At 38.6% G+C, this 26050-nt stretch overlaps 1 protein-coding gene across 4 annotated transcripts in view; it reads left to right on the top strand.

Moving 5' to 3' along the window:
• The first annotated feature begins 10598 nt into the window (after window positions 1-10598).
• The window catches only part of CYTIP (cytohesin 1 interacting protein), a 71321-nt gene continuing 55869 nt past the window's right edge, over window positions 10599-26050 (top strand). Inside the window, exons 1-3 of one of the 4 annotated variants that reach the window (XM_057743806.1) lie at window positions 10599-10663; window positions 12145-12243; window positions 24935-25073. In XM_057743806.1, coding sequence (XP_057599789.1) covers window positions 25029-25073 — 45 coding nt within the window. In that variant the 5' untranslated portion in view covers window positions 10599-10663; window positions 12145-12243; window positions 24935-25028. Of the gene's footprint in view, window positions 10664-11305; window positions 11354-11631; window positions 11684-12144; window positions 12244-24934; window positions 25074-26050 lie in introns of those variants that run through there. The other 3 variants (XM_057743809.1, XM_057743807.1, XM_057743808.1) reach the window with 3 other exon arrangements.

The following is a 26050-nucleotide window of genomic DNA, read 5'->3' as shown; positions in this document are numbered from 1 at the left end:
ATAAAAACCAATAACTAGAAACCATTTAAATGTCTCTGACTAGAAGCAGAGATCATTAATAGTATATTTATACAATGAAATAACATTCACAGTAGGAGACATACCACAGATACAACTATGTGATGAATCTCATAGATGTGATGTTGAGAGCAAAAAACGAGACACGAAAGAATAAAAACTATATAATTTACAGACGTTCAAAATAGATAAAGGTAACGTATGATGACAGTCATCAGAACAGCGCTTGCTATGGCAGAGACTGTACTGACTGGAAAGCATCATGAGAAAACATTCTGATGTGAGGGAAATGTTCTATGTTTTCATTTGAATGTGGGATTTTTAGGTGTATACATTTGTCAAAGTTGATTGGCTCATGTGCATTTCACTGTGTCTACTACAATAAATATAGAACAAAAGTTGTGAGTGGGGTGTAGTTGAACTACAGGGATATGCAGGAACCCAGGTCTACTAGCAGTGGAGCTACTAACATCTCTAGGTGGAAGGCCTGGGTGAAAGCAGAGATGTCTAAAATTCAGAAGGAGGATGAATCCTCTACAGTAGGCCAGTGAACAGACTTCAGTTAGGGACATGGGCAACCTTTGGTGAATTTGCAGGGGTGGAACCAGTGAAATAAATAACCAGAACTCCATGATTCTCTATCCCTTCTATTTCCTGCCAGGACTTTCCATTGGTTGTACCTTTGAAAGCAGAGGGCATGAGAACACAGTAGATGTAGTACTCACGGGTTAGCTTCCCGGGGATCAAGTGGGGAGGAGAAGGAAAGAGATTAAATCTTAAGGGGAAAACAGAAGACACCTGGCATATGCCTTATTTTTATAGAACCTCAAAGGGTATCATTTAGTTATCATAATGGTGGCTTGGCCAAGAGATTCTACAGACTGAGAGGGATCTAAGTGAGCTGAGGGTATATGAAAGAGAGTGATTGCAATAACTGATTCTGGAATTTAAGTTGTTTAGTAATGAAAGTGAGCATATGATGGGAAGAGGGACAGTGCAATTGTGGAAGAATCAATGTAATACAGGGCCAAGTAGGGTCAAACATTTTTTAGAGTTGCAGTGTTAGGAGGAGTTTTTGCAAATTAGAGTATAGAGGGATTTCAGTTAATAGTGGTGAGAGGTCAGGTATATGTCCATGGGAATCTGTGGCTAAGATAACATAGAATACAAAATGACTGAAGGAGAGGAAATCAAGGAACTAAGCAACCAGGAAAATGGAAGGATTTTCTGCACATATATTGAAATAAGCAAGAATTATCACAGGATGGAGAAAGCGACAGAGAGCTAGGAGCTAAAAGTTTAAAAAGAATGATGAGGAGGGCCGTAGATGACTTCAATAAGGAGAAGTGGGTGGTATCGTCTGTTAGCTTGAGTCATTCTCGATACCTTTCTCTCAGCCCCCAGAGTCAACCAGTCATTAAGTCCTGTTCGTTTACTGCTTTTCTCAATATTAATACCACTCCAGTCACCCACTGGGTTTTTAAAAAAAATCATCTCTCCCTTTTGCAAAGCATTTGTTTTCTAATTATGTTTCCACTAGCTACCTTTGCCAGTCTGTTTTCTTTGCTTCAGTCAGTGAACTTTTCTTAGTAAATATTGTCATGTCATGCAATGCCTCCCTCCTCCCCCCACCCAATCTTCCTCTAATCCAGCACTTACATTTTTTTTCAGCGGGACTCCACTTTTAAGATTAGGAGCAAATTGGACTTCCTAGTTGGTGCAGTTGGTAAGAATCCGCCTGCCAATGCAGGGGACACGGGTTCGAGCCCTGCCCCAGGAAGATACCACATGCCGCCAAGCTACTAAGCCCATGCGCCACAACTATTGAGCCTGTGCTCTAGAGCCTGTGAGCCACAACTGTTGAGCCCATGTGCCACAACTACTGAAGCCCATGCGCCTAGAGCCCGTGCTCTGCAACAAGAAAGACCACTGCAATGAGAAGCTATGCACCACAATGAAAAGTAGCCCCCGCTCGCCACAACTAGAGAAAGCCCGTGTGCAGCAACGAAGACCGAACACAGCCAATTAAATAAATAAATTTTAAAAAAAAGATTAGGAGCAAATTCCTTCAGGCTTCTAAAGAGCCAGATGATCTGGCCTCAGGTCTATTTGTCTAGTCTTATCTATCAACATATTCCCCCATCATCTCTCTGTGCACCAGTCACATTAGCCTTCCTTTTCTATCTTCCTGCAAGGTCTTTGCATATATATGCTTCTTGCTTTGCCTGGAATGGGTCCTCCTTCACCTCCCTGTGTTTCACCAAGTTAATTAGTAGTCTTCAGTTAAAGCGCTGTTCAAATATCACCTACCTAAGGAAACCATTTCAACATCTCCCAGACTGTCTGTGGTAGCTACACCCTTTGTATAAGGAAAAGTATGAGTGCTTTGTAAGGGAGACATTCAAAGGAGTGTCTCATATTGGAGATATTTAAACTTTATGTTGGCTTCTCCTTTATTTAGGGTTACGCTCAGCTGGTTGCTGAGATGGAACCAATCGACATGAAAAAGAGAACATCCTTAAAGAAGTCACAAATGAAGTCTGATTTAATGGCATGGTGTCGGCACAAGAGTCTAGTGGAGAACTGGTTTGGACAAGTGTCTAACTTTTGTTGGAAGCTCCCTCAAATGCAGTGATTCCACTTTCAGGAATGAAAACTGATTTTGAGATACAGTTTGTTCAGTGTGAAACAGGTTCCTCTGGCTCTAGACCAGCAGAGGCGCTGCAGTGTAAGAAAAGCCTGGTGCCTCCAAGTAGCAGAGGCACCTTTAATAGCGACACCTTGTGGTAGCAACAAGCACCAACAGTAGTGGGCCAGTCCAGCAGTCTTAAACTCTTGAATTGTCATTAGAATCATTAAGAAGCTTTGAAGGGATACCAATAGTGGTGACGTTTGAGCAACTCTATACATTTACTTTAAAAATTATTTAAATGTATGCTTAGAGTGTAGATTTATGGTGTAAATTATATGTCAATAAAGTGATAGAAAGTATAAAAAATGATACTAATGCTTGGCTACACTCTTCAGTTATCCAAGAACCTCTGTGGGTAGGGCTTGGACATTAAAAGCTATTAAAAGCTCCCCAGGAAAATTTAGCAATATCTAACAAAGTTTCATATGCATTTACTTTTGGACTCAATCCTGTTTCTAGGAATTTATTTTGGTGACCTATCTCCAGCAATACAATGCACAATGTTTGAGCATTGTGTGTAAATGCAAAATATGGGAAGCCATCCAATGTCCTGTGATACAGCCACACAATAGAGAGCATTACGCAGCTATAAAAATGAATGAGGAAGGCCACTTCGAACCAACATGTAGTGATATCCAGGATATGCTTTCATATGAAAAAAAGAAAAGTACTAAAATATATCTATAGTATGACACCCTTCAAGTAAAAATGAAGGAGATAGAAAAAATTATACATATATCTGCTCATTTGTGCAAAAAGGAATATGGCAAGGATAAACTAAAAACTTTAATGTGATTGGTTATCTACGGAGGTGACTGGGAATGGAGCAGGAAGAATGAAGGAGTGGGGGTGGGTAGAAGGGTGAGCGGGGACCCTTCTGTAAGCACAGCTTCTTGTACAGTTCTGGCTTTGAGAACCAAGAAGTGGTTCACATGCGAACAAATAGATAATTAATATTCACCAGGATGTGTAGGCATCCAAACAGAATACAAGTGATTACTAATAAATGTACTAGAAATGAATACCACAATCATAACACATGGGATAAAAAAGAAAATAATAAACCTAAGTAATATTGCAAAACAGGATTCTGAATATATTCTACAAGGCCAAAATCAAAAGAGCTGCACACAAAGATTGTACTCTTTTCAGAAATGTTTTTTTCCACAGAGGTAGGTATATTAGTAATTCTGAAACTTTGTATATTCTGAAATTGAGTAAATAAATAAATAAAATTTGTAGAATGAGAGCCGAATTATCATTGTCAGAGGAAGGGGTTACAACTGAGGGAAGGGAGAAGACCAAAGTGAACCTTACGTATTGGCATTGTCGGTATAAGTTTCACTACTAGTTTTATATATATATGCATGATATATTATGTAATATATGTATATATATTTATAACAATTTTCTATAATAATTGTGTATATATAATATATAGGGAGAGAGAGAGGAAGGGAGAAAGAAAAGGAGAGATATAAAAATAGATACAGCGGTGCACATATTTGTGCGTGTATACATGTGTATATTTCCTTGCTCTGTTCACTTAGAAAACCTAGACACAATGACACCCCAGCAGTAATGAGTATACCTGGTACCCAGAACCTGGTTTTTAAATAAAATGACAGAATCCAAGGCTGGGTGCAGAAAGTACAAGGTAATCCTGGATTATCTCAGAAAGTAAGTAAGTATTCAATTAATGATGGGAGCATATTGAAAAGCTTGGACACCAACCTGAAGTAGCTCAGTTGCCAAAGCTGGGATAATTTGGGCAACAAAATAAATCATGATAATATTGGATTATAACCCATTGAATAAAATAAATATCTGTGAGTCTATACTGGGTGAAACAGATGATTGGCTAAATAAATAAATACAGCAGAAAAGACTGCTCTTTATTACAGTAAAATTCCAATGAGTAAATGTAGAAGGAATGGCAGAAATATAAAATCAACATCTCACAAATGCCCAGTAATACTTGTCTTAAGGAAGACTCAATGCATGCTAAAATCAGTGGGCAGAAACATAATTAGAAACAAGATATTTGCATAATCTCAGAATATCTCTCTACAAGATACAAATTACAAAGATAAAGCAGTATCTCTACGATGGAGAAACTTGGCAGACACCAATTTAAGTGACCAAAGTTAACATCACCAATAATGTGATATGCTGACACCATGGATTTCCTGACAGGAGGCACTGAAAAGGGCACAACATCATTTCTTGGTGTTCTTCCAAAAATACATAACTTTCATTTAATTATGAGGAAACAGACAAACCCAACTTGAAGAACATTCTACAAAATGTTCTGTACTAACCAGTACTCTTCAAAAGTGTCAAGGTCATGAAAGACAAAGAAAATATAAGGTTGAGGAACAGTCCCAGATTGGAGGAGACTGGGTGGGGTTGGATTAGAGCCTGACTTGGGGGCGGAGAAGCTCTCTGGAGAGCCAGGCAGGATTTTATGCTATTAGAATATGGGTGATTTCTTGCATAATTAAAGTGATGGGGTCAAATAAATATTCCAGGAAGTGGTGTTAGTCATAGAGTTTGAGAATGCTCTTGTAGCACCCTGTGCTTCTCCCGTGTGGCATTTATCGTTGTTATCCTGTCTGTCTCCCTTACTAGAATGTAACCTCTGTGAACACAGATGAGTGCTGCTTCTATCTCATTCACTGTTCTGTCCCAGTGCTCTACATGTTGCTTTACACATAGTCAGCGTTCAATAAATGTGCTGAAAAATATAGCCTTTATCTTCTTTTGCTGGTCAAGCCCATGCAAACACATTTTGTATTTCACTTTGCTCTAAGTAGCTGCACTGGTTGGAATGTTCGGTCCACTGGTGGCTGAGGGCTTCATTCCTTTAATGCTTCCTCTTCTTTCAAAATCAATGCAAGCCCCATCTTTTGGTGGAAAGCATCTTGGGCTTTATTATTAATTTATTATTTAAATTTTTTTTTGGTGGGGGGAGTTTCTACGTGGCTTGTGGGATCTTAGTTGTCCGACCAGGGATCGAACCTGCACCCACTGTATTGGAAGCTCAGAGTCTTAACCACTGAACCACCAGCGATGTCTCCATCTTGCACTTTAGAAGCTGAATATAAGGATTCAGGTCCTACTCCTCTCACTCTCCAGCCTGAAATCCACCTCAGTCTTTTCCCCTCTCCAGGCTTAGTTACTTCAAGAGTAAAGAAAGACCCTTGGATTTTTTAAGCAATGATTTTCAAATAAACTGATTTTTAAAATTTGTTTTGATGTTGTGATTCTCGATGAAGGGATTGTTTGTTTGCTTATTTTCAAAGGCCCCTTTCCTTTAAAGGAAATCCGTATGTAGTGTCCAGAGGTGTACATAAATAATACAAGGAAAAATGGAATTGCTCCATCGGGGAACACGGTGGGAGACGAGTGGGTGGGAAAGTGATGGAGAGCCTGCGCAACCAACCGTTTCTTCCCCAGCCTCCACCCAACCCTGGAGGCCTTTGAGGTACTGATGACAAACTTCCAGTCCACAGTCTGAAAACCCTAGCGGATTGTTACATTGTTTTCTGCTACCTTCAGAAGCCCTGGTTTACCCCTGCTGTGAACTGTGGTTTTTATCCTTGCTCCCTTCCATTTTGCATTGACCGTGCTACTACCTGGACTAGGAGGAATGGGAAACATCTTTTTAGATTCAAAACCTGGTACGAAACCTTCACCTAGTATTTCACTTGGTGAAAGTTTCTGTATGATGATCATTGGGGCCGGGATCTCCAGAAACTTCCTAGAGGAGGTGGCCCCTGAGTCGGGCCTGGGGAGAGAGGATTTGAGCTAGTGAGCAGGAGGTCAGTAGCCCTTATCAGTGGGGACTGAGCAGTGATGACAGGCAGAGGAGGGCAAGCAGTGGGACGTCATGAGAAGTTCTGAAGGACAGAGAGAGATGGTAGGTGCAGGGTGGGCTGAGGTGGGCAGCCTGAGACAGGGCATGTGAGTGTGATAGACCAGCTGTGACCTCCAACAGCCTAAAACCAGAAACAGAAATTATCATGCCACATTTGAAATTAATTCCCTACTGTAGCCCCTTCAGCAAGATATTTCAGGAAGATAATTGGTATTGGCTGGTTTCCAGGTATTTTAAAATCAAGTCCCAAACAAAATGTGGGTGACCTCCAAAGCAACACTTTTCCTGACATTTCTCGGGACACGTCCCACAGCCACTATTCTCAGATCAAGCCTGCACCCTTTCTCAGATCCAGATGAGAAAAAGATGATTGCTCTAATGTCAGAACACTCTCTACCAAGAAGTTGTCCTGGTTTGGCGGGTGGCACCAGCTAGCTGGCTGTTGGTGGGAGTATCCTGCCCTCTGCTGGATTTGGCAGGAAAAAATGAATTTGCATTGCCTGCTAAAGGATTAATGAAGCTTGACAGTTTCGAGTTTTATCTGAAAATAAATATAAGCTTGCATGTCGATGAGGTCTAATTAATCAAGGAATGCATCCCTTGAATGACATGTGGCTTCTTAGAAGACTTCCAGGTATTCAGGAAAAAACCTTTGTGTATCATATTTATACATCTTGCTCAGTAAACAGGGGTGCAATGTTGGCAATTTTAAAGAAATGTAAAGGATCAAAACTGCATCTCTAATAATTTTTAAAGTATTCATATGGTATATGACAGAAAGAACTTTGCGAGAGCCGTCAGACTGCCCAGGTTTATATATTAATTCTGCAAGTTCCTAAATCTGTCTGAGACTCAGTCTCTTCATCTTACATAGCCTTACAGATGAAGGTTGCTGTGAGGATTGGATGAGCTAATGAGGAATGAGAAAGCATTTCGCTGTGTCCACTGAAAGCATGAAGTCTTAAATATATGTGCTGTGCACAGGTTTGCACAAGAATGCACACACACACACACACACACAGAGTAGAGGCACACCTCAGTGATATTGTAGGAATGGTTCCAGATCACTGCAATAAAACAAATATCACAATAAACTGAGTCACAAAACTTTTTGGTTTCCCAGTGTGTATAAAAGTTGTTTACACTATACTATAGTCTATTAAGTGTGCAATAGCATTGTGTTCAAAAAAACCGATGTACATACCTAAATAATAAACTACTTTATTGCTAAAAAATGCTAACCATTGTCTGAGCCTTCAGTGAGTTGAAATCTTTTTGCTGGTGGAGGGTCTTGCCTCGATGTGGACGACTGCTGACCCATCAGGGTGGTGGTTGCTGAAGGCTGGGTGGCTGCGGCAATTTCTTAAAATAAGACGACCATGAAGTCTGCCACATCCACGGGCTCTTCCTTTCATGAACGATTTCTCTATAGCCAGCAATGCTGTTTGATAACATTTTACCCACAGTAGAACTTATTTCAAAATTAGAGTCAATCCTCTCAAACCCTGATGCTGCTTTATTGACTAAATTTATGTAAAACAGTACACACAAGAGTTTGCACAAACATAAAAACCAGCATTGTTCAATGATTGACTTCCTGAAATTTGTCTGGGTAAAACAAGAAAACAGGTCCTTGATACTTCAAATCCAGAGAATGGAAAGAAAGCAGGATGCCCTGCAAATAATTTTTATAAAGAGCTCTGGGGACAGAACAACTTTTTTACTAGGGAGTATTTATCTTCAACTGCCTATCATTATGTTCTATACAACTTATAGGGACATCTATTTTTCTCACTTCCATAAAGAGAAAAATGGCAAAAATGAATTTGAAGAATAACGTTTTACGGAAATATAATCCCTCCCTTTTCTCCTTTCCTTTTTTTCCTGGGCCCTTCCCTATCGCTCTCTTCCGTTCTTGTCCTGTTTGATATGAAACCAGAAATAAGCAGCTTCAGCTAGTATTGTCACTGCTGTCAATGGTTAGCTATTTCCCTTCCCTTCTAGCAGGTGCGTAAGAATGCTGTTTTCAGTATTATTATTGTAATTGGAGTAGAATATGGTTCCGGCTCATTTAAAGGGTAAAAAGCTGATTGACAGTGGTATTGATATTACTGTCGTAGCTTTTTAATAAAAAAATAATAGATTTTAACTTAATAATTTACTTAATTGATGTTATTCTCTTTATATATATTAGCAGCTCTGCATCATGAAGGGTCTTTATTATTTATTTTATTTTATTTTATTTTTTTATTTTTTTTTGGGGGGGTACACCAGGTTCAATCATCTGTTTTTATACACATATCATGAAGGGTCTTTAAACATCCCATTTGTGCTTTCACCTGAAGCGTAAACCCGAATTTAATTGATCACCTCGCCAGCCTCAGTAAGTGCTATATTGATGTTTTGTAGGAAATTCCACAAAGATTTAGTACTAGCTGCTGAACATACGAAGAAATATTTCTATATATGGGATATACAGGCTTTAGTTACATATTTATATAAATAAATATGCAATAAGCTAGTGGTGTGGAAATTGGGGAAGAAATAACTAGAAGATATCATTGGATCTTAAAAACTGAACAATTTTCCAGGTGGGCAGAGTGCATGTATGCATGTGTTAGAGTGGGTGGGGGCAGCCTTCAAGGCAGAGGGTTCCAGATAAGTACGATATAGTGAAAATTACGAAAACCTGTGCAAATAATGGGAAGATGAGGCTGAGGTTGGACTAGTAGTTTTGGGCCCAATGCAGAGGCTATTTAACTAATAAGATATGGAGTTTGAATTTCACTGGGTATGTGTGTTAACTAATACACTTGAGTGACAAATCAATATTATACCTCTGTTATATTCTGTTTAGTCAGGGAAGTGTTTATGGGGGAGGGAGGCTGGGTTTTAAGTGGTGTTATAATTTCCTCTGCCTTTCAAAATATGTGTAAGTTGCTGAATGAGGACTGCAACAACCTCTAATGAGATTCGTGAGTCCCAGAACAGACTAAAATCCTTATCTTGCATCTTTAAAACACAACAGTTTAAATCCCTTCTGATTCATCAGAAAGTCGCACATTTTTTAAAAACACCCTCTTTGGTCCAGTTAGATAACCATATACCTTAAAATATCTAGAGTCCATTGCCTAAGGAGGAGTATTTAGAAATAGCATGTCACTTCCTATATCTGACCTGCCATTTTGTCACATAAAATAAAAAAGAGATCAGAAAAAGACCCACGAATAAAGGCTCCCTGCTTCACCAAATATGCTTGCTCATCTGATTAATCATTTTTTAAAGTCAGATTATTTATATAAGCTGTTTGGAATGATATTACTGATACTAACTTTTCTTGTCTGCCCATAGTAGTTCCACAAATATTGCAAGAACGGAATTGTTCACAATAACACTTTGTTTATGGCATCTTAAAAGAAAGCACTTTGAATTGCTATTCCCCAATTCCTATCATCATAATGAGATTTACAGGTGAGTTAAGAAATTTTTCTTTTGTGTGTTTGCTCAGCACTTAGGACATTATAGGCATTCTGAAGGATGGAGTACATTCCATTAAATAATCTGGGCAAAAATAAAGTGTAAATAAGTATAATAAGAAGTATAGTCAGGTGCTTAGTGCCCTGATTGGGCAAACAAGAGGCCATAGACCAGCATAAGAGCCTGGAGGAGCACAGATCTTGGCTGTCTTGCTTGTTTCTCTACCTCCAGTGCCCCGCACATAGTAGGTGCTCAATAAATAGCTGAGGTCTAACGCAACAATGAATAGACTCCCTTTCCTCATGACTTTGCTTACAGAGGTTACCTTAAGGGCATAATAAAGTAATAATTGCTCCATGACTACTTGGGCTTATGAGTTAATGTTTGCAAAGTGCTTTGAACTTTTTGGGAGAAAGAATGGTATTTTTTTTGGCACCATTTCATGTTTGCAGTGGCACACAGATTACTCCTCCTCCTCTTCCTCCAGCTGCCCACACTGTGCCCTCCCCCAGCTCTGTGCTGGGCCAGGATCTCCCAGAAGGCAGTCGCACTGCTCTCACTGCCTTCTTCCAGCCACCTCCAGCCCTGCAGGACAGGTAGGACAGAGCAAATGCAGGAAAGATTTCTTTAAGACCTTGCAAGAGACTCTGGGAAAATGGAATTTGGGTTGATCCTAATAACACTGAGAGCAACTGGTGTATAGAGGGATGCAGATTCTTGGTCAGTCATGGAAGAAGCTATGGGGAGAGGCAGGTTGATCTGTAAGGACACGTCAAACTAGATCCTGAAGGGGAGAGAGAGGGTGTCATAGAGGCAATTGGGAGCATGTACCAAAGCAGCTGGTCTCTAAAGTGTAGATGATTTTAGACACACAATGCAAAACCTTGACCGGTAACTGGCAGAAAATACTCTAGTTGTTTTTAGAAGGGACTCAGTAAGACAAAATGTGTTTCTTTTGTATGGGTAAAAATTTCAACTGTTATGATTACTTTCCTGATATATATGTTTTATATTTGATGATGGCAAAAAAAGAGATTCTATCTCACAATAGATATTCATAACTTGTCATGTTTTTCAATGTGTTTATTGCGATAAAAATTGCCTTGAGTTTTAGAAACTCAATAATTAAACAGTTCAAACGTGATTTGGGAAACAAAAGCCGTTTTCTATTAAGAATGGCTGTTCTTTATGGACAAAATTCAAGAAAAAGAGTTTTTTTTTTTTTTTTTCTTTTTGAGGTTACAGTACATGAACTTTCAACTGATCTCACCAATGAATATCTCAAGGTAATTCATGGAAAGCTGGTTACAGGTGGAGAATAACTAGAATGCCTATCAGTGGCAGATCTTGCCTTAAAGGCAGGAACAGATCCTATTTTCCACAACTTTAAAATGACTTGTTTTCCAAACCAAATCATGATGTTTTCTCTGTGTGTGGAAGATTTTCCATGATGCATATTTATATGCTAGTTGCTGTATATGTGGCAAATTTGCTCTCTCTAGAAATTGTTTCTAGGGACTGATATGAATGTTACATAGATGAAAACTAACACGGTTTTCTATGGAAAAGATAGACCGCATAAACGATGCCTGCTTTGCTTTAAAGGGAAAACTCAGGTAAGCCTGGCTTTAGTTGAACGGCATGAAGTTAACCAAAAGTCTCAAATTTTGTTCAGAACAAATTGTGGAAGTTCCTTCCAATTAAATTGCACTCATTATTAATCTGAAAATAAAAGCAAGGGGAATAAAATTTGTAGTTAGTCCATAGTAAGTCGCATTTGAAACTCTGAAAGCTTGGTGTCCCCATAAAAGCCACATGCGAAACATTTAGATGGGAGTGCCTCCAGATAAGAAATGGTTTTTCTCCACTTAATTCATTGTATTGTGAAGAACCCTGATTTTCATCTGTACAGGGCTCCTTTCTTCTCCCTCTTTGTGAGGTATTTGACACTAGAGAGTTAGTCCCTGTCCTGAAATAAAGAGATGGGAACCCCCTTCAGGAAAGAGGAGGAGGGCAGCGTGCATTAGGGTGAGATCAAATTTCCTGTTGGGAATGTCAGTGTCCTGTTGCATTGCAGGGGGCTTTAAATTCATTTAGCGCAGACTGGACGACACCTCATATGCTCTGGTGGGGAGACCAGGAGGCAACTCTGAGATCTGCCAACTAAACTTCTATGGTAAGTTTGACTTTGAAATATACAGTTGATTCTCTTTATGTTCTTGTGTTTGATGGGAGAGGGGAGGAAGCGAACGCGTTTTAATGGAGTGATTTATAGTAAGATAAATAAAATATTGACAGAATTATTGTTGGGAATTCTTTATTCAAGTGTTTAATGAATAAGCTGGTTGGCTCATTCTAGTTTATTTCCCAAATATTTTGGACATCTTGTTTTTACTAGGTCTCTCTTTTTTGTTGATATTCTTGTTACTATGTCTCTTCTACTTTTTCTGATAGCATACGGTAGGTAGATTTGATGATAGGGACATCTTTTATCAAGGCAAAGATTGAATTTGTGACATCCAGACAGTTTTTGGTAATAGTTAGAAAGGTCCAATGAAAAAAGGACTGTGACTTTGTTGCAAGAAGGGAAAAATAGAAGAGGCTGATTTAGAAAGTTGAAGGCTCTTATTAAGAGAAAAGAAAAGAGGGAATTGGTGAGAAGCCAAGTTTAAATTGGCTGAGCACTAGAGCTCAAACATGGTATTCTAATGATGAAGATAAGGTAAGGCAGCTAATGGAAATTTACTGTGTGTGTGTGTGTGTGTGTGTGTGTGTGTGTGTGTGTGTGTGTATGTGTGTGTGAGAGAGAGAGAGCAAGCAGACTTACTTATTTTCTTATCTATATACACGCTAGCCTTTCTGAGGACAGGGACTCTGTTCTTAGCTCTGTATCATCTTCAAAGAATAGACAATCAGTAAACATTTATTGATCAAAAAAGGTATTTCTTTTTGTAGCTGCTACAAAAAAAGGTCAGCAAACTAGTTGCCTTTATGTGCTTTCTGTGAGATAGGCTTGAATAAAGTAATCAGAGCTCAGGCAGAGGCAGCTGGAACTTAATCAAATAAATTACAGCCAGAAGGTGAACTGTGAGCAGATCACAGAGTATTTCCTCAAAGCCCCATCAGGGCAGTCACACTTTTGGGTTAGACCACCAGGGGTCAGGACATTGTCTCCAAGAAAGCTTTGTTAAAGGATACCTTTGGTGTCAAAGAAGAAAGACACAGGGTAGTGGATCTCAAACTTTTAAGGATGAAAAGTGTTCAAAGACTAGTTCTGGGTTGTCACTTCTAGTGATTCTGATTCAGGAAGTCAGCAGTTGGGGTGAGACAGATATCTCTGGGAATCTTTACTTTGTAAAAGACGTAGGTGTTGGAGGACATCACTTTTGAGAAAAAAATGTGTAGGCTTTCTCTAGCTTGCGGATCTCATCAGAAGACTGTTAATTCAGAACCCACTAGCCACCTGGCTCTGAGCGGGACTGAACAGCTTGGATGAAGAGGTAATGCCTGTACCACCTGGACCTGGGTTTGAATCCCTTGTGGCTTTGTGCAAAGTGCTTTTCTTCTCTGAAATTCAGGTTCCTCCTTTCTGAAAGAGGAGAACTCTATTGTCTGCCTCATGGGTTTAAAGAAATAATGCACACAAAGCGCTTAGTAGAGTGACTGGTACATAATAAAGCAATTAATAAACATCACCTCTTGTGGTGGGGAGAGAAGAAAGTGTCAATGATAAGTCCTCTGAGGTCAGGAAAATGGTTTGCGGCACACAGAACAAGGCAGGACCAACCAGGAGGCTAGTTCTTGGATCCTGGGTGTCCAGGGAGAGAGAATCTGAAGATAAATCCTGGACCGGAAAATGAATAAACACAAGCTTGGGAGACACAATTTCTCACCATTACAAATGTTTCCCAAGAACAGTAATGAACAACCCAGATGGCACAGTTAATTGGAATTATAATTGATCCCCCAAAAGTATTTGTCAATAGTTTAATTGATTTTCCTCAGGAAAACCATTATAAGAATGTCTAAAAAGGAACAAAGTGAAATGCATCAAATTCAGTGATTTGTTCATCTCCGCCACCCACCCTACATAGAAGGATTAATGAAAGAAGGGAAAAAAGGTGAAAGGGAGGAAGGAAACAGGGACCGCAAATCAAATAGGCTGTCATTAAATAAAATCCTCTTCTGATAATTCAATGAGATGTCAGGTTGTGCTGAACTGGCTGGCTGGCTGCCTAGCATGTGGCTGCTGCCAGATATTCTCCTAAGATGACGCATGAGGAGAGAGGAAATGGGACTGATACCTTAGTTACGTGCCTTTCTTAAAAGACAAAGGTGAAATGTATTGGCTCTTGAGTGTATGCTATGGCTGAAGCAGCCAACAAGTTAATAGATGAGGGATATGGACAGTCGGGGGTGAGGCCTGATACACTGTGAAAAGGCATAGATGGGGGGGGTCAAATCTCAACAAACATTTCATTTTATATTTTTCTCACCTGGAAAGTAAGCCTTAACTAGGGTACCTAAGTTATTGCCAAATGCTAGCTATTTTGAGGAATTTTGTTTACCCTGAAGTACGCATGTTTTAGTGTTTTTTTGCCTCCATAAATCCAAATTTCAACTTAAATATGTTTTTACCAATGCTGTTAGTTCTCTGGATAAATAACTATGAGAGTGTCGTAGATAGGAATGATAAATAGTGAAGAAAAAAATAACAGAAGCCACTATTTTTTGAACACCTATTATCTGCCAGGTATGCTGCTCCTCACATGTCCTCTCTCATCCTTCTTCTAACCTTGTGAAGGTGGCGTTCTTGTGGCCATTTTCCATGAGGATTCTGAGAGGTCACAGGGACAGCAAACAGCAGAGTCGGGATCTGAATCTAGGTCTTTCTAATTCCAAAGCCCGTGTTTCTCCTCCTTCAGTATACCGTAAATCTGCTGTACCGAGTGCAGTCGTGATAATCCTGTATAGTTTCTCTTTGATTCAGTCTCCTAGTTGTTATTCAGAAATACTGTGCAAAGCGTATTAGTGTCCTACTCCTTCACTTTCCACTTATGATCACTTTAGTGGAACGTTTCTGTTCTTAACGGCAATATTATGTTATTTTGTTTACTTTGAGTAATGAGTTTACTGACGGGTCTGAACTTGCCTGGGGAGTCTGAACTTGAAGGAGATGGTGGCTCCAGTCATTAGTTATCCAACTTCTTTATCCCAATATTGAGGCCTTACAGGCCATATCTGGGGTAAGAGGAAAACTTGCCCTCAATAGCCTGTTACATTTGTGCACTTTTGGGGGCAAAAATTAATTGATATAAAACATAAGACTTCTTAAAGTTATATTGGAGAAAAAAATATATCAGATGTCTTATCTGTGAAAGGCATTATCAAGAGAATGAAAAAGCAAGACACAGATTGGGAGAAAATACTTATAAAAAGACATATCTGATAACAGACATCCAAAATATATAAAGAACACTTAAAACTCAACAATAAGAAAATGCACAGCATGATTAATAACTGTGCAAAAGATCCGAGACAGACACCACGTCAAAGAAGGTATACAGATGGCAATAAACATTTGTGAAGATGCCTAACATCATCTCATTAGGGAATTGGAAATTGAAACAACAGTGAGATACCACTACACACCTATTTGAATGCTGAAAATGCAAAACGCTGACAACACTAAACGCTGGTCAGGATGTGGAGCAACAGGAACTCTTATTCATTGCTAATGGGAATGCAAAATGATATAGTCACTCTGGAAGACAGTTTGACAGTTTCTTACGAAACTGAACATATTCTTACCAGAGGATGCAATTGCACTCCTTGGTATTTACCCAAATGAGTTGAAAAAATATATCCACATTATAACCTACACATGAATGTTTAAGCAGCTTTATTCATAACTGCCAAAACTTGAAAGCAACCAAGATGTCCTTCAGGAGGTAAATAGATAAACTATGGTATGTCCAGATAATGGAATATTATTCAGTACTACAAAAATAAACCAGCTATCAAGCCATGAAAAGACATGGAAGAATCTTAAATATGTATCACTAAGTGAAAGAAGGCAATCTGAAAAGGCTACAAAGTGTGTGATTCCAAATTTCACCTATATGATATCCTGGAAAAGGCAAAACCATGGAAACAGTAAAAAGATCAGTGGTTGCCAGGGGTTGGAGAGATGAACCAGTGGAGCACAAAGGATTTTAGAGCAGTGAAATATCTCTGTATGATATTACAATGGTGGACACGTGTCACATTATATACTTACCAAAACGCATAGAATGTACAGCACCCAAAGTGAACCCTGATGTGAACTCTGGACTTTGGATGACAATGGTGTGTTAGTGTAGGTTCATCAGTGGTAACAAATCCCCTGGTGTGGAATGTTGATGGTGGGGGAGGCTGTGTGTGTATGAGGACAAGGGGTGTATGAGAACTCTCGGCACTTTCTGTTCCATTTTTCTGTGAATCTAAAACTACTCTAAAAGATAGTCTACTTAAAATTAATTTATATTGAAATATTATTATAAATAGCCATAGGTAGCCAAAATAGAGGAATCTACTTTCTAAACGGATAACAGATTTTCCACTTTTGTGTGAGACTGAGTGTTTTGTTATATGACTCCTTCGCTTGGACAGTGAATATCTAGCAAATGATAGATGCTTTCAGTCTTCTGCCTCCTCTGTATTTTATAGTCATTGATACTGATCGTGAGATGACTAGGCAGCAGCACAGGTGGGTGAGTAGAGATACCTCTTCCTGGAAGCCTTCTCTTTGGTAGTGCAGCTACTTCCAAGGCCACAGAAAACTCTGCACCACAGTTACTGTTCTGAATGATGTAATTCTACAGTGACTCATTATTACCTACAAAAACCCAGCAGTCCCCAAAAGTTGGGATTCTGTTTTCCTAGAACATTCTTTTCTGAGTTCACAATTTTGTGTGATCTGTAAACAGGTTAAAAGAAGCAGAGAAAGACAAAATTGAAGCTAGCAAATTCGATATGGTATAGCTCTGAGAAATGCAGCCCCTTGGGCGAAACTCGCATTTACCTATTATTGATATGTTACTCTTGCATATTTAGCTAAAGACACCCATTCTGTGCCTTGATCTCTCAGACTGCCTTCTATCAAAATAAGAGGTTGTGTCCAACTAATAGAGTTGATATTTGGAAATTTCCTAGCTAGGTGTTAAGAACCTGTATTTCTTTGTGGTGGGGTGATAGGTGATTTAAAAAGATATGTATGCCTTTTCTGAAAAATGTTCTTATAATAGACATACACTTTTTATTATCAGAAAAAATTAATCTATTTTCATTTGAAAATAAAGGTTATCTAAAAGAAAAACTGATAAAGGAGGTATGACAATTTTAAAAGATTAGGGTTGCAAGAAGGACTTGTGCTGTTAACATAGAACAATGACAACAATAATAGCCAGTGCTTCTGTGGCACTTTCTATGTGCCAAGCACTGTTCTAAGTTCTTTATTTTATTAATCAAGTTACTCTTCATGACAATCCCATGATGGAAGTAATATTGGTATGCCTATTTTACAGATAACGAAACTGAGTCACAGAGAGGCCATAACTAGTCTATTGTTAGATAGCTAGCAAAGGGTAGAGCCGACATCTGAGAACAAGCACCAGTACTATCTAAAGATCAGAGCTATTAATGTAATAAAAATAAATAAGATAGAATAATAGAAAGCTTAATAGGATAAATGAGGCACCATAAATCAGTGAGACAGGGGATGGGTAATTTAAAATGCTATTTTGGGGAAATTGATTATTTAGATTAAAAAAATTCAGTTTAGTAAATCCTCTGAAAAATAATTACCCATTTTATCCCAAATAGATTCAAAAGATAAGTCTAAATAGTTTAACCAAAATAACTTGGAAGAAACATACCTTAATATTTATCTAATCTTTAGGTGGAAAAAGATTTTCTGAACTTAAAAGCAGTTAAGGAAATCATGGAGGAAAATATCGATGGATAAAATAAAAAAGTTTCTGTATGTTATAAACCAAATGAAAAAATAAACAACTAAAACATCAAAGAAATTGTGATTTTTCATACATATCTATAAGAAAATCACAAAAGAAACAGAAATGGTTAACAAAATATGAAAAATACCCTCTTTTGTAATATAAGGAAGGCAAATTTTCAAAAATTCAAATTAAAACAAAAATTAGGTAGCAGTTTTTACAGGCACATTTTAGCAAAGATTTTTTTAACTTATAATAATCAAAGTTGTCAGGAGTTCTACAGGGTGAATAGATGATTTCATGTGCAAGCTTTCTGCCAATAATTTAGCAAAAACCATCAGGAGCCTAAAACCAGTATTTTTCAAACCAATATTTTTTCATATAAGGGTTTGTCCTAAAAAGATGTTATGTGGACAAAGATTTATGTTCATATTTTTATAACATCATTATTTCTAATAGTGAGATATTAGAAACAATGTTTAATAAAATTGAATCAGTTGATAATAAGCAGAAACTATGATACAACTATAGGATGGACCATCACACCACAATTAAAATCATGTTGTGAGTAGTTCTTAGTGAGAAAAGAAAACAATTATTAGTGCTTTAAGTGTAATAAAAGAGGATATATGATTATTTACACAGTTGTCTCAAGTTAAAATTAATAATAAAAAAAGTTCATGATAAATGTTAATGATAATATTTGGTGATGGAATGAATTTTTATATTTTACAAACCACCTAAAATAAACAGAGATAATAATGGGGAAAATTATTTTAATTGAGAAAACAAATAAATACAGGGTGCAATACAGAGACAAAGGAAAAAGGGCAGATCGTTGAAAATGATGAAAGGCACATGGATATGATCTCAAGTCTGAGATCACGGCAGAGCTGGAATGGAGTGTAGAGCAAATAAAAATATTGGGACAATTAATGCTTTTGGCCAGCTCCTTCAGAGCACTGGAGTCAGTAAGACAACCGCAAGGACAGACCTGTGCTTCTCGCTCAACCACTGGGAAGCCAAAACATCCCCTGGGATATGCTGATGAAATGGATATGTTTTCCTAAAACAAACCAGTTTTCTGCCCAAACTCATGTTTTTACAGATGTCACGTAGATTTTCAAAGTTACCTCTAAAATGTTACATGGTTAAGATGTTTTCAAAGAAATGAGTCTTGGAATTCAGCCTCTAGCATTTTCTCTATATTTTGTTTAAGTCCTGGAATGTGCTTTCCAATTCATGCTATATTATAAATTTTGGGGGGTTCAGGAAGCAGCAGCAAATGTAGATGTAATTTGTCTGTTAACTGTTGCTTTTATTTCTCTCTAGTCTAAAAATACAGAAGTTTCCAACTTTTTCTACCCTCACTTCAATTGACCTCCTCTGTCTTGGAGGAGTTTGAAGGTCTAAATATTTACTTCAAACACTTTTCTCCCCTGAAGTTGGATGTGTTTATCTCTTGCTGTAGGCTCTGCTCAAAGGTCAAGAGAATTTATTTCCCTACATTTTCGATTCTCAACTGGGCCTCTTGGTTCTAATCAAACCCTTTCAGAGTCAGGCCCTTATGTGCTTGCTCTCAGCATACTGAATCCCTGATCCACACACGTTTGTATGTTCAGCTTCCGTCTCCTCAGCTTACCCTGGGATCTCATCCTGTCCTCCCTTGCACTAGCCTGCCCGCCACCCCCTAATCCCATATTCCAACAGTCACTGACCACTTAGGTAGGCATGATAGAAAAGAATCCTTTTTTTAAAAAAAATTCCTTTTTAGGAGGTATCAATGTTTTCTGGTTAAAACATGAACATAATTATTTATGTCTAAAAAACTTGAATAGAAACAAAGTGTATTTAAAGCTGTATCTTCCATTGAACTGTATCATGTAGAGAGGAGAATTTTCTTTCCCCTCAGACTCAGTAAGATTCCATGGGGTTGTCTATCAGCCCAGGATGTGACATTCAGGTTGTTGGATCTCCAAAGAGTGATGTCTCCGCATCCCAGGGCATTAATCATCATAGCATATGTATTGTTTTGCTGTTTGCTCAGCTGAGCCAAGGAGATGATGTCTGTGAATTTATACCTCCCCACCCTCACTTTCTTTCATCCCCCATCTCCTCTTTCTCTCTGAAGGCAGTTTTGCCTGCTACCACAAGTGCCACATTAGTAAACGCAAGTGATGCTGTGAGCATTTACAGTAACATCTCATCACTTGAGCCAGTTCATCTTTCAGTGGGTACACACCTACTGGTAGGACAGCTATGATTCTGGCTGCTGCTTTGTAAACATGAAAGTCAGAAACAGAATTGTAAAATGCTAATTTAAAGTTGGAACGTCTATAGTTAGGCTCAAATGCCTCTGGAGCCACTAAGCCTGCTTAGAAGTGTGGTGCTGTATCAGCCAGCAGTTTTACTCCATATCACATAAGCCTCTCTGTTCCCTCTTGGAACTGTTGTTGCTATTAATCTCTGATGTAAACCCTTCCACCATTGCTTCTACCTCTAGCATTCAGTCATTCTTTTAACAAATATAGAGAGGGCGCCAACCATTGCCAGGCACTCTGCTAAGTGCTAGAGATACAAGCGAAGAAAAGGAAAGAGACCCTGTCCCGAGGGAGTTTACAATCTATTGGAAATTACAGAAAAGGGAGGGCCAATTACAATTTGACGTGGTAAGAAAAATCCTGCATGCTGTCACAGAACATGGTGCCCAAGAGGGACACGCAGATTGGCCCTTGGAGAGAGTGATCAGGGAAAGTGTCCTGGAGAAGCGGTCTAGAACCTGAAGGAGAGAGGCCTAAAGCTGTGTGGGTTTGGTGTTTCTAGGTTTCCCCTCATGGGAGACACGTGTCACATAAGCATGTGACATAAGTCATCCTGGGACTCCAGAAGCACCAGGATGACAGAGCACTAAGTCCTCCAAGCCATGCTTGGCCAGGCTCTGGCACGTGATGGGGAAGTGATAAATCATTGTTTGTTTTTGGTGGTGTTTTGGTTGGTTAAGATTTGGGGTGCTTTCTCAGTGTTCCTTAATACATGTCACAAAGAAAATATACGAACAGTGATTTTGTGCACAAAAATCCTGAATGTGCCTTGCTGGATTGAAGTGTTCGTCTGGTGTCTGATGACAGATCTAACTTTCCTGGAGGTTTGTCCCAGGCTCAAGTTACCTCTTAGAATGGACCCACCGTGTGAATAGCCTCACTGGAGAGGATCTGTTTGGCCAGAGTTGAAGGGATGCTGCCATTTCTCCAGGATGCCTTCTGTAAATTTTTCCTTCTTCTGCTCAGAAGTGGGTTTCACTGACTCAACTTTCTTGAACCTTATTATCCTGATACCTGGCATGATGGCTCTCAAACATCATTACCGGTAATGTCCCGGGTCTTAACTTCTCCCTTCTCATCATTCTTCCAATAGCATTCCACTGCCTTCACCAATGTTACTATCACTACCATTACTGCTACTACTACCACCATTACTACTACTACCACCATTACTACTACTACTACTACTACTACTACTACTACTACTACTACTACTACTACTACTACTTTTACAACTATTGCAACAACTACTAGGACTATTTCTACTATCACTTTTCCTCCTCCTCTTATCACTACTACTAAGCCTATTTTTTATTAAAAGATTTTTTAAATTTTATATTAGAGCATAGTTGATTCACAATGTTGTGTGAGTGTCAGGTGTACAGTAAAGTGATTTAGTTATACATGTTCATATATCTATTCTTCTTCAGATTCTTTTCCCGTTATAGGTTATTACAGAGTATTGAGTAGAGTTCCACCTGTGCTACACAGTGCGTCTTTGTTGATTGTCTATTTTACATGTGGTAGTGTGCATATGCTAGTCCCAACCTTTCAGTTCATCCCTTTCCCTACCTTTCCCCCTTGGCAACCATAAGCCCACCCTCTAAGTCTGTGAGTCTGGCTGTTCTGTAAACAAGTTCACCTTGTATCATTTTTTTATGTTCTACATGAGTGGTATCATATGATATTTGTCTCTGTCTGACACTTCACTTCGTATGATAATCTCTAGGTCTATCCATGTTGCTGCAAATGGCATTATTTCATTATTTTTTATATTCCATTGTATATATGTATAAGGGTCTTTATCTATTCCTCTGTCGATGGACTTTACGTTGTTTCCATGTCCTGGCTATTGTAAATTGAGCTGCAATGAGCACTGAAGTGCATGTATCTTTTTAAATTATGGTTTTCGCCTGATATATGCGCAGGAGTTGGGATTGCTGGATCAAATGGTAGCTCTATTTTTAGTTTTGTAAGGAAACTCCATACTATTCTCCATAGTACTAAGCCTTTTTTTTTTTTTGAGTGACTATATTCTAGGCACTGTCCTAGGCATTTTTTCATATCTTCAGAACAACCCTGCAAAAACAAATACATTATCTTCATTTTGCAGGGGAGGCTACTGAGGTCCAGACAGCTTAAGAAACTTTGGTTTATTGAATATTATTCTCAGCTTACGGAACACATTAAAAAATAATACACAGTTTTTAACAGCAAATGGTGTTTGAGCTCCATTTACAATTTCCTTGATTCTGAAAGCCTGTGCATTCCAGAAGTGCTTCCTGGTATGGGACACACTGGCAGCAAAATGACTGAAATAGCCTAGTGGGCCTTGCAGTTTTCACAGTTATCACAGGTTTCAAGGTGTCTTAGTTTCAGGCTACTATAAAAAATACCATAGACTGGGTGGCTTAAATAACAAATATTTATTTCTCACACTTCTGGAGACTGGGAAGAAGTCTAAGATCACAGTGCTAGCATGATCAGATTCTGCTGAGAGCAAGCTTCCTTCTTGCTTGTGTCCTCACGTGGTGGAGAGAGCAGAGAGAGAGAGGCAAGCTCTCTTGCTTTTTTCTTATAAGGACACTAATCCTATCATTAGAGCTCCACCCTTATGACCTAATTAGCTCCTAAGGGCCTCATCTCCAAATACCGTTGCATTGGGTATTGAGGTTTCAGTATATGAATTTGGCGGGGGGAGGACACAAACATGCAGTCCACAACACAAGGCAAGCAAAGGGTCTTCTTGAGGGCAAGAGGGCCCCATTGGTGGGGAAGCACTGTCAGACTCCAGGGTCAGCTATCAGTGCGGAGGCCTGAACACTCCATCCTGGGGCAGAGGTGTCATTAGGTATTCATTTTCTGTTTTGTTTTGTTTCATTTTTTTGTTTTTCTTTGTCCTATTTGCTGAACGTTGGTTGTTATGGGCTTAGAGCTGTTAATTCTTGGCCAGAAAAAATGATCTGAAGTATTGTACTTGAAACCACTCCACTTGGGACAGGGAGACAGGAGCTTGGATTATCAGATGAACACTATTTACGTCAGCAATTCCTGTGTAACGCTGCAGATATACTGATGCTTTGGCATGCTATAAAAGTTTTATTAGTAAAAGCACATACTTTTATGAAAACAATTTTTTTTAACTTTTTGTATGAATACGTAAAATAAGAAAGAACACAAAAACAAATTTACATTTTTACTCTCTGTGCTATATAAGGGGCTGTGAGTGTATGTGTGCTTTGGCAGATGGATAAAAAAGAGAATAAAGATCCCTTACTTCGAGGGGATGAAGTTAGAGCAAGTGTCACATTCATCCTAATTAGATCATTGAAGAGGCACTTTCAGTGATGGAGGAAGAGGTATGGCTTAGGAGGCTAAGAATAGAAGGTGTATTTAGCTAAAGGCCATGGGTTGATAGGGTTCTATTTCTTATTTTGAAGTACTGTCAAACTCAATAGACTTATTTTTTTTCCCCTCCAGGTTTACTGAGGTATAATTGACGAAACTGTAAGATATTTAAAGTGTACAACATGATGATCTGATAGATGTATACATCATGAAAGGATTCCCCACATGGAGTTAATTAACATATCCATCACCTCACAAGTTTACCTTTTTTTCATGAGAACATATAAGTTCTACACTCTTGCAAATTTCAATTATATAATACTGTGTTATCAACTACAGTCTCATGTTATACATTAGATCCTCAGACTTTATTCATCTTATATTATTGAAGCAACACTGGTGCTAAAAACTTGTGATAAATGGTACTTAGAAGATATCAAAGAGAATCAAATCACTGGCTCATTGTTATTTGAATGTGGCCTTCTACTTCCTTTTTCAGAATGTTGCCATAGGCAGAGACATGAAACAGGAGGGGAAATGGCCTGCAAAAGGGCTGGGGCTGACTTTTATATAAGTCCTGTGTACCTTTTTTTTTTTTTTTGCTCTTGGTTTGGACCAGGTTTCAGAAGTCGCAGCTAAATGTTGTCACACATTTTTTGTAGGTAAACTTTTCCCCTTTAAGAACGTCACATAAAGCTAATTAGGGATGCTTCATGCCCCTATACAAGTCCACCCAGTGTCTCAGCAGGAGTTGTGCGTATTCAGTGTGTCTAGTCCACTCTAGTTCATTACAATTCCCATACACACATTTGCTCATATTCACTACACAGTGATTGTATTTATTGTTTAGGCAATCTCTTGGTTTATTTAATCTTACCTCTGTTTATATCCAAAGGGATTTAAAGTGGCTAAATTTTAGTAAAATGCAACCAGTTGGCTATTGAATACATTTAGCATGGTTTCTCTTTTGTTTGGAAAGCTTTTACTTTTTTGGGGGGAGGGTGGGTTTAATTCCTTGTGAGTATAGAGTTTTCTTGCAGTTGAGAAGCTGGAATCATTTCTACATTAAAGAAAGGGAAATAGAGTTAAAAAAAATTTCCTGAAATGCCAGAAATTTGATTGAGGTGAAACACCTAGTTCTTAAGAAAAAACATTAAGTCCAGCCATCATTAAGGAGCTGAAATAATATTTTATCTGTTTCTAGGATACTTGGGTAAGTTAACCCAAACAGGAAACAACAGACGTTCTTGAGTCAGAGAGGAACTGTTCATTACTCATTTGACTTAGCAAGCAGCGTGATGACGCCATTACCCTGCAATCTACAAAACTTAAGACAACTCATGGTCAGTTATGAAATCGTATGGTTTTGCTCTCATGCCATTTAATCTCATGGACAACTTCACCTTCTCCATTTCCTTTAGACAACTCTAATCCTTCAGAACTAGATCATATTTTCATAAACTTTTTAGAACATGGGACACTTTGGGGAAGAAGATAATTTACAAAACTCCATCTTTTGGGTGACCTACTCCATCCTATATATTGATAATTTGAATGGGAATACTAAATATAAGAACAAATGGAAAGATTGGTGTTCCTTTGACATAGTTGAGATAATCCCTGGTTTCTCAAAATACAGGGAGAAGGTAAACGTTAGATGCAAAATTATCATAAACATCTAGTCTCCTTGACCTCCTGTGGACGGCAGTCATCTGTAATATGCAGACAGCTTGTCACACCCAATGTAAACCGTGAAGGGGAAGCAGAATGGGGAAGTGGGATGGAAAGTTTTAATTTAGTGGTCTTTTAACCTTTTGGAAAATGTAAGTCAATGTGGCATTTGCAGAAGTTCTCACATTGTTATCAAAGCCATTGTATATTCTCTCTTCTACCTGCACCTAAGAATGCTGGTTCCTTTTTTATCCTTTAAGCTAAGAAGGAGAGAGAATGTCTTTCTTCTTAAAACAACTGCCTGATCCTGCTGCTTGCGACCCTGTGTCCACATGCCGTGCCGGTGCTCAGCCACTCAGGATATCTTAGATATTTTTATTAATATTTATTGAGTGCTTGCTTTTGTGTCAGGTACTTCTATGGCACTTTAATTTTCATAAAAACCATATGAGGTTGGTACCATTTTTATTTAGCTGTGAAACCTGAGGCACAGAGAGAGAAAATGCAGCAATTCCCAGCGGCTTGGTTGCATCCTGTTCTCATGGGGTCCCTGGTACAGTCCTCATGGGGTACCAGCAGCACTTGTTTAGCTCCTTTCCTCTTTATTTTATCTTTATTTTAGAAATTAAACTGTTTTTGAAGCTACAGA

This window comes from Hippopotamus amphibius, chromosome 8 (genome assembly GCF_030028045.1).
Source record: "Hippopotamus amphibius kiboko isolate mHipAmp2 chromosome 8, mHipAmp2.hap2, whole genome shotgun sequence".
NCBI lineage: Eukaryota > Metazoa > Chordata > Mammalia > Artiodactyla > Hippopotamidae > Hippopotamus > Hippopotamus amphibius.
This window is presented reverse-complemented; position numbering and strand designations above follow the sequence as displayed.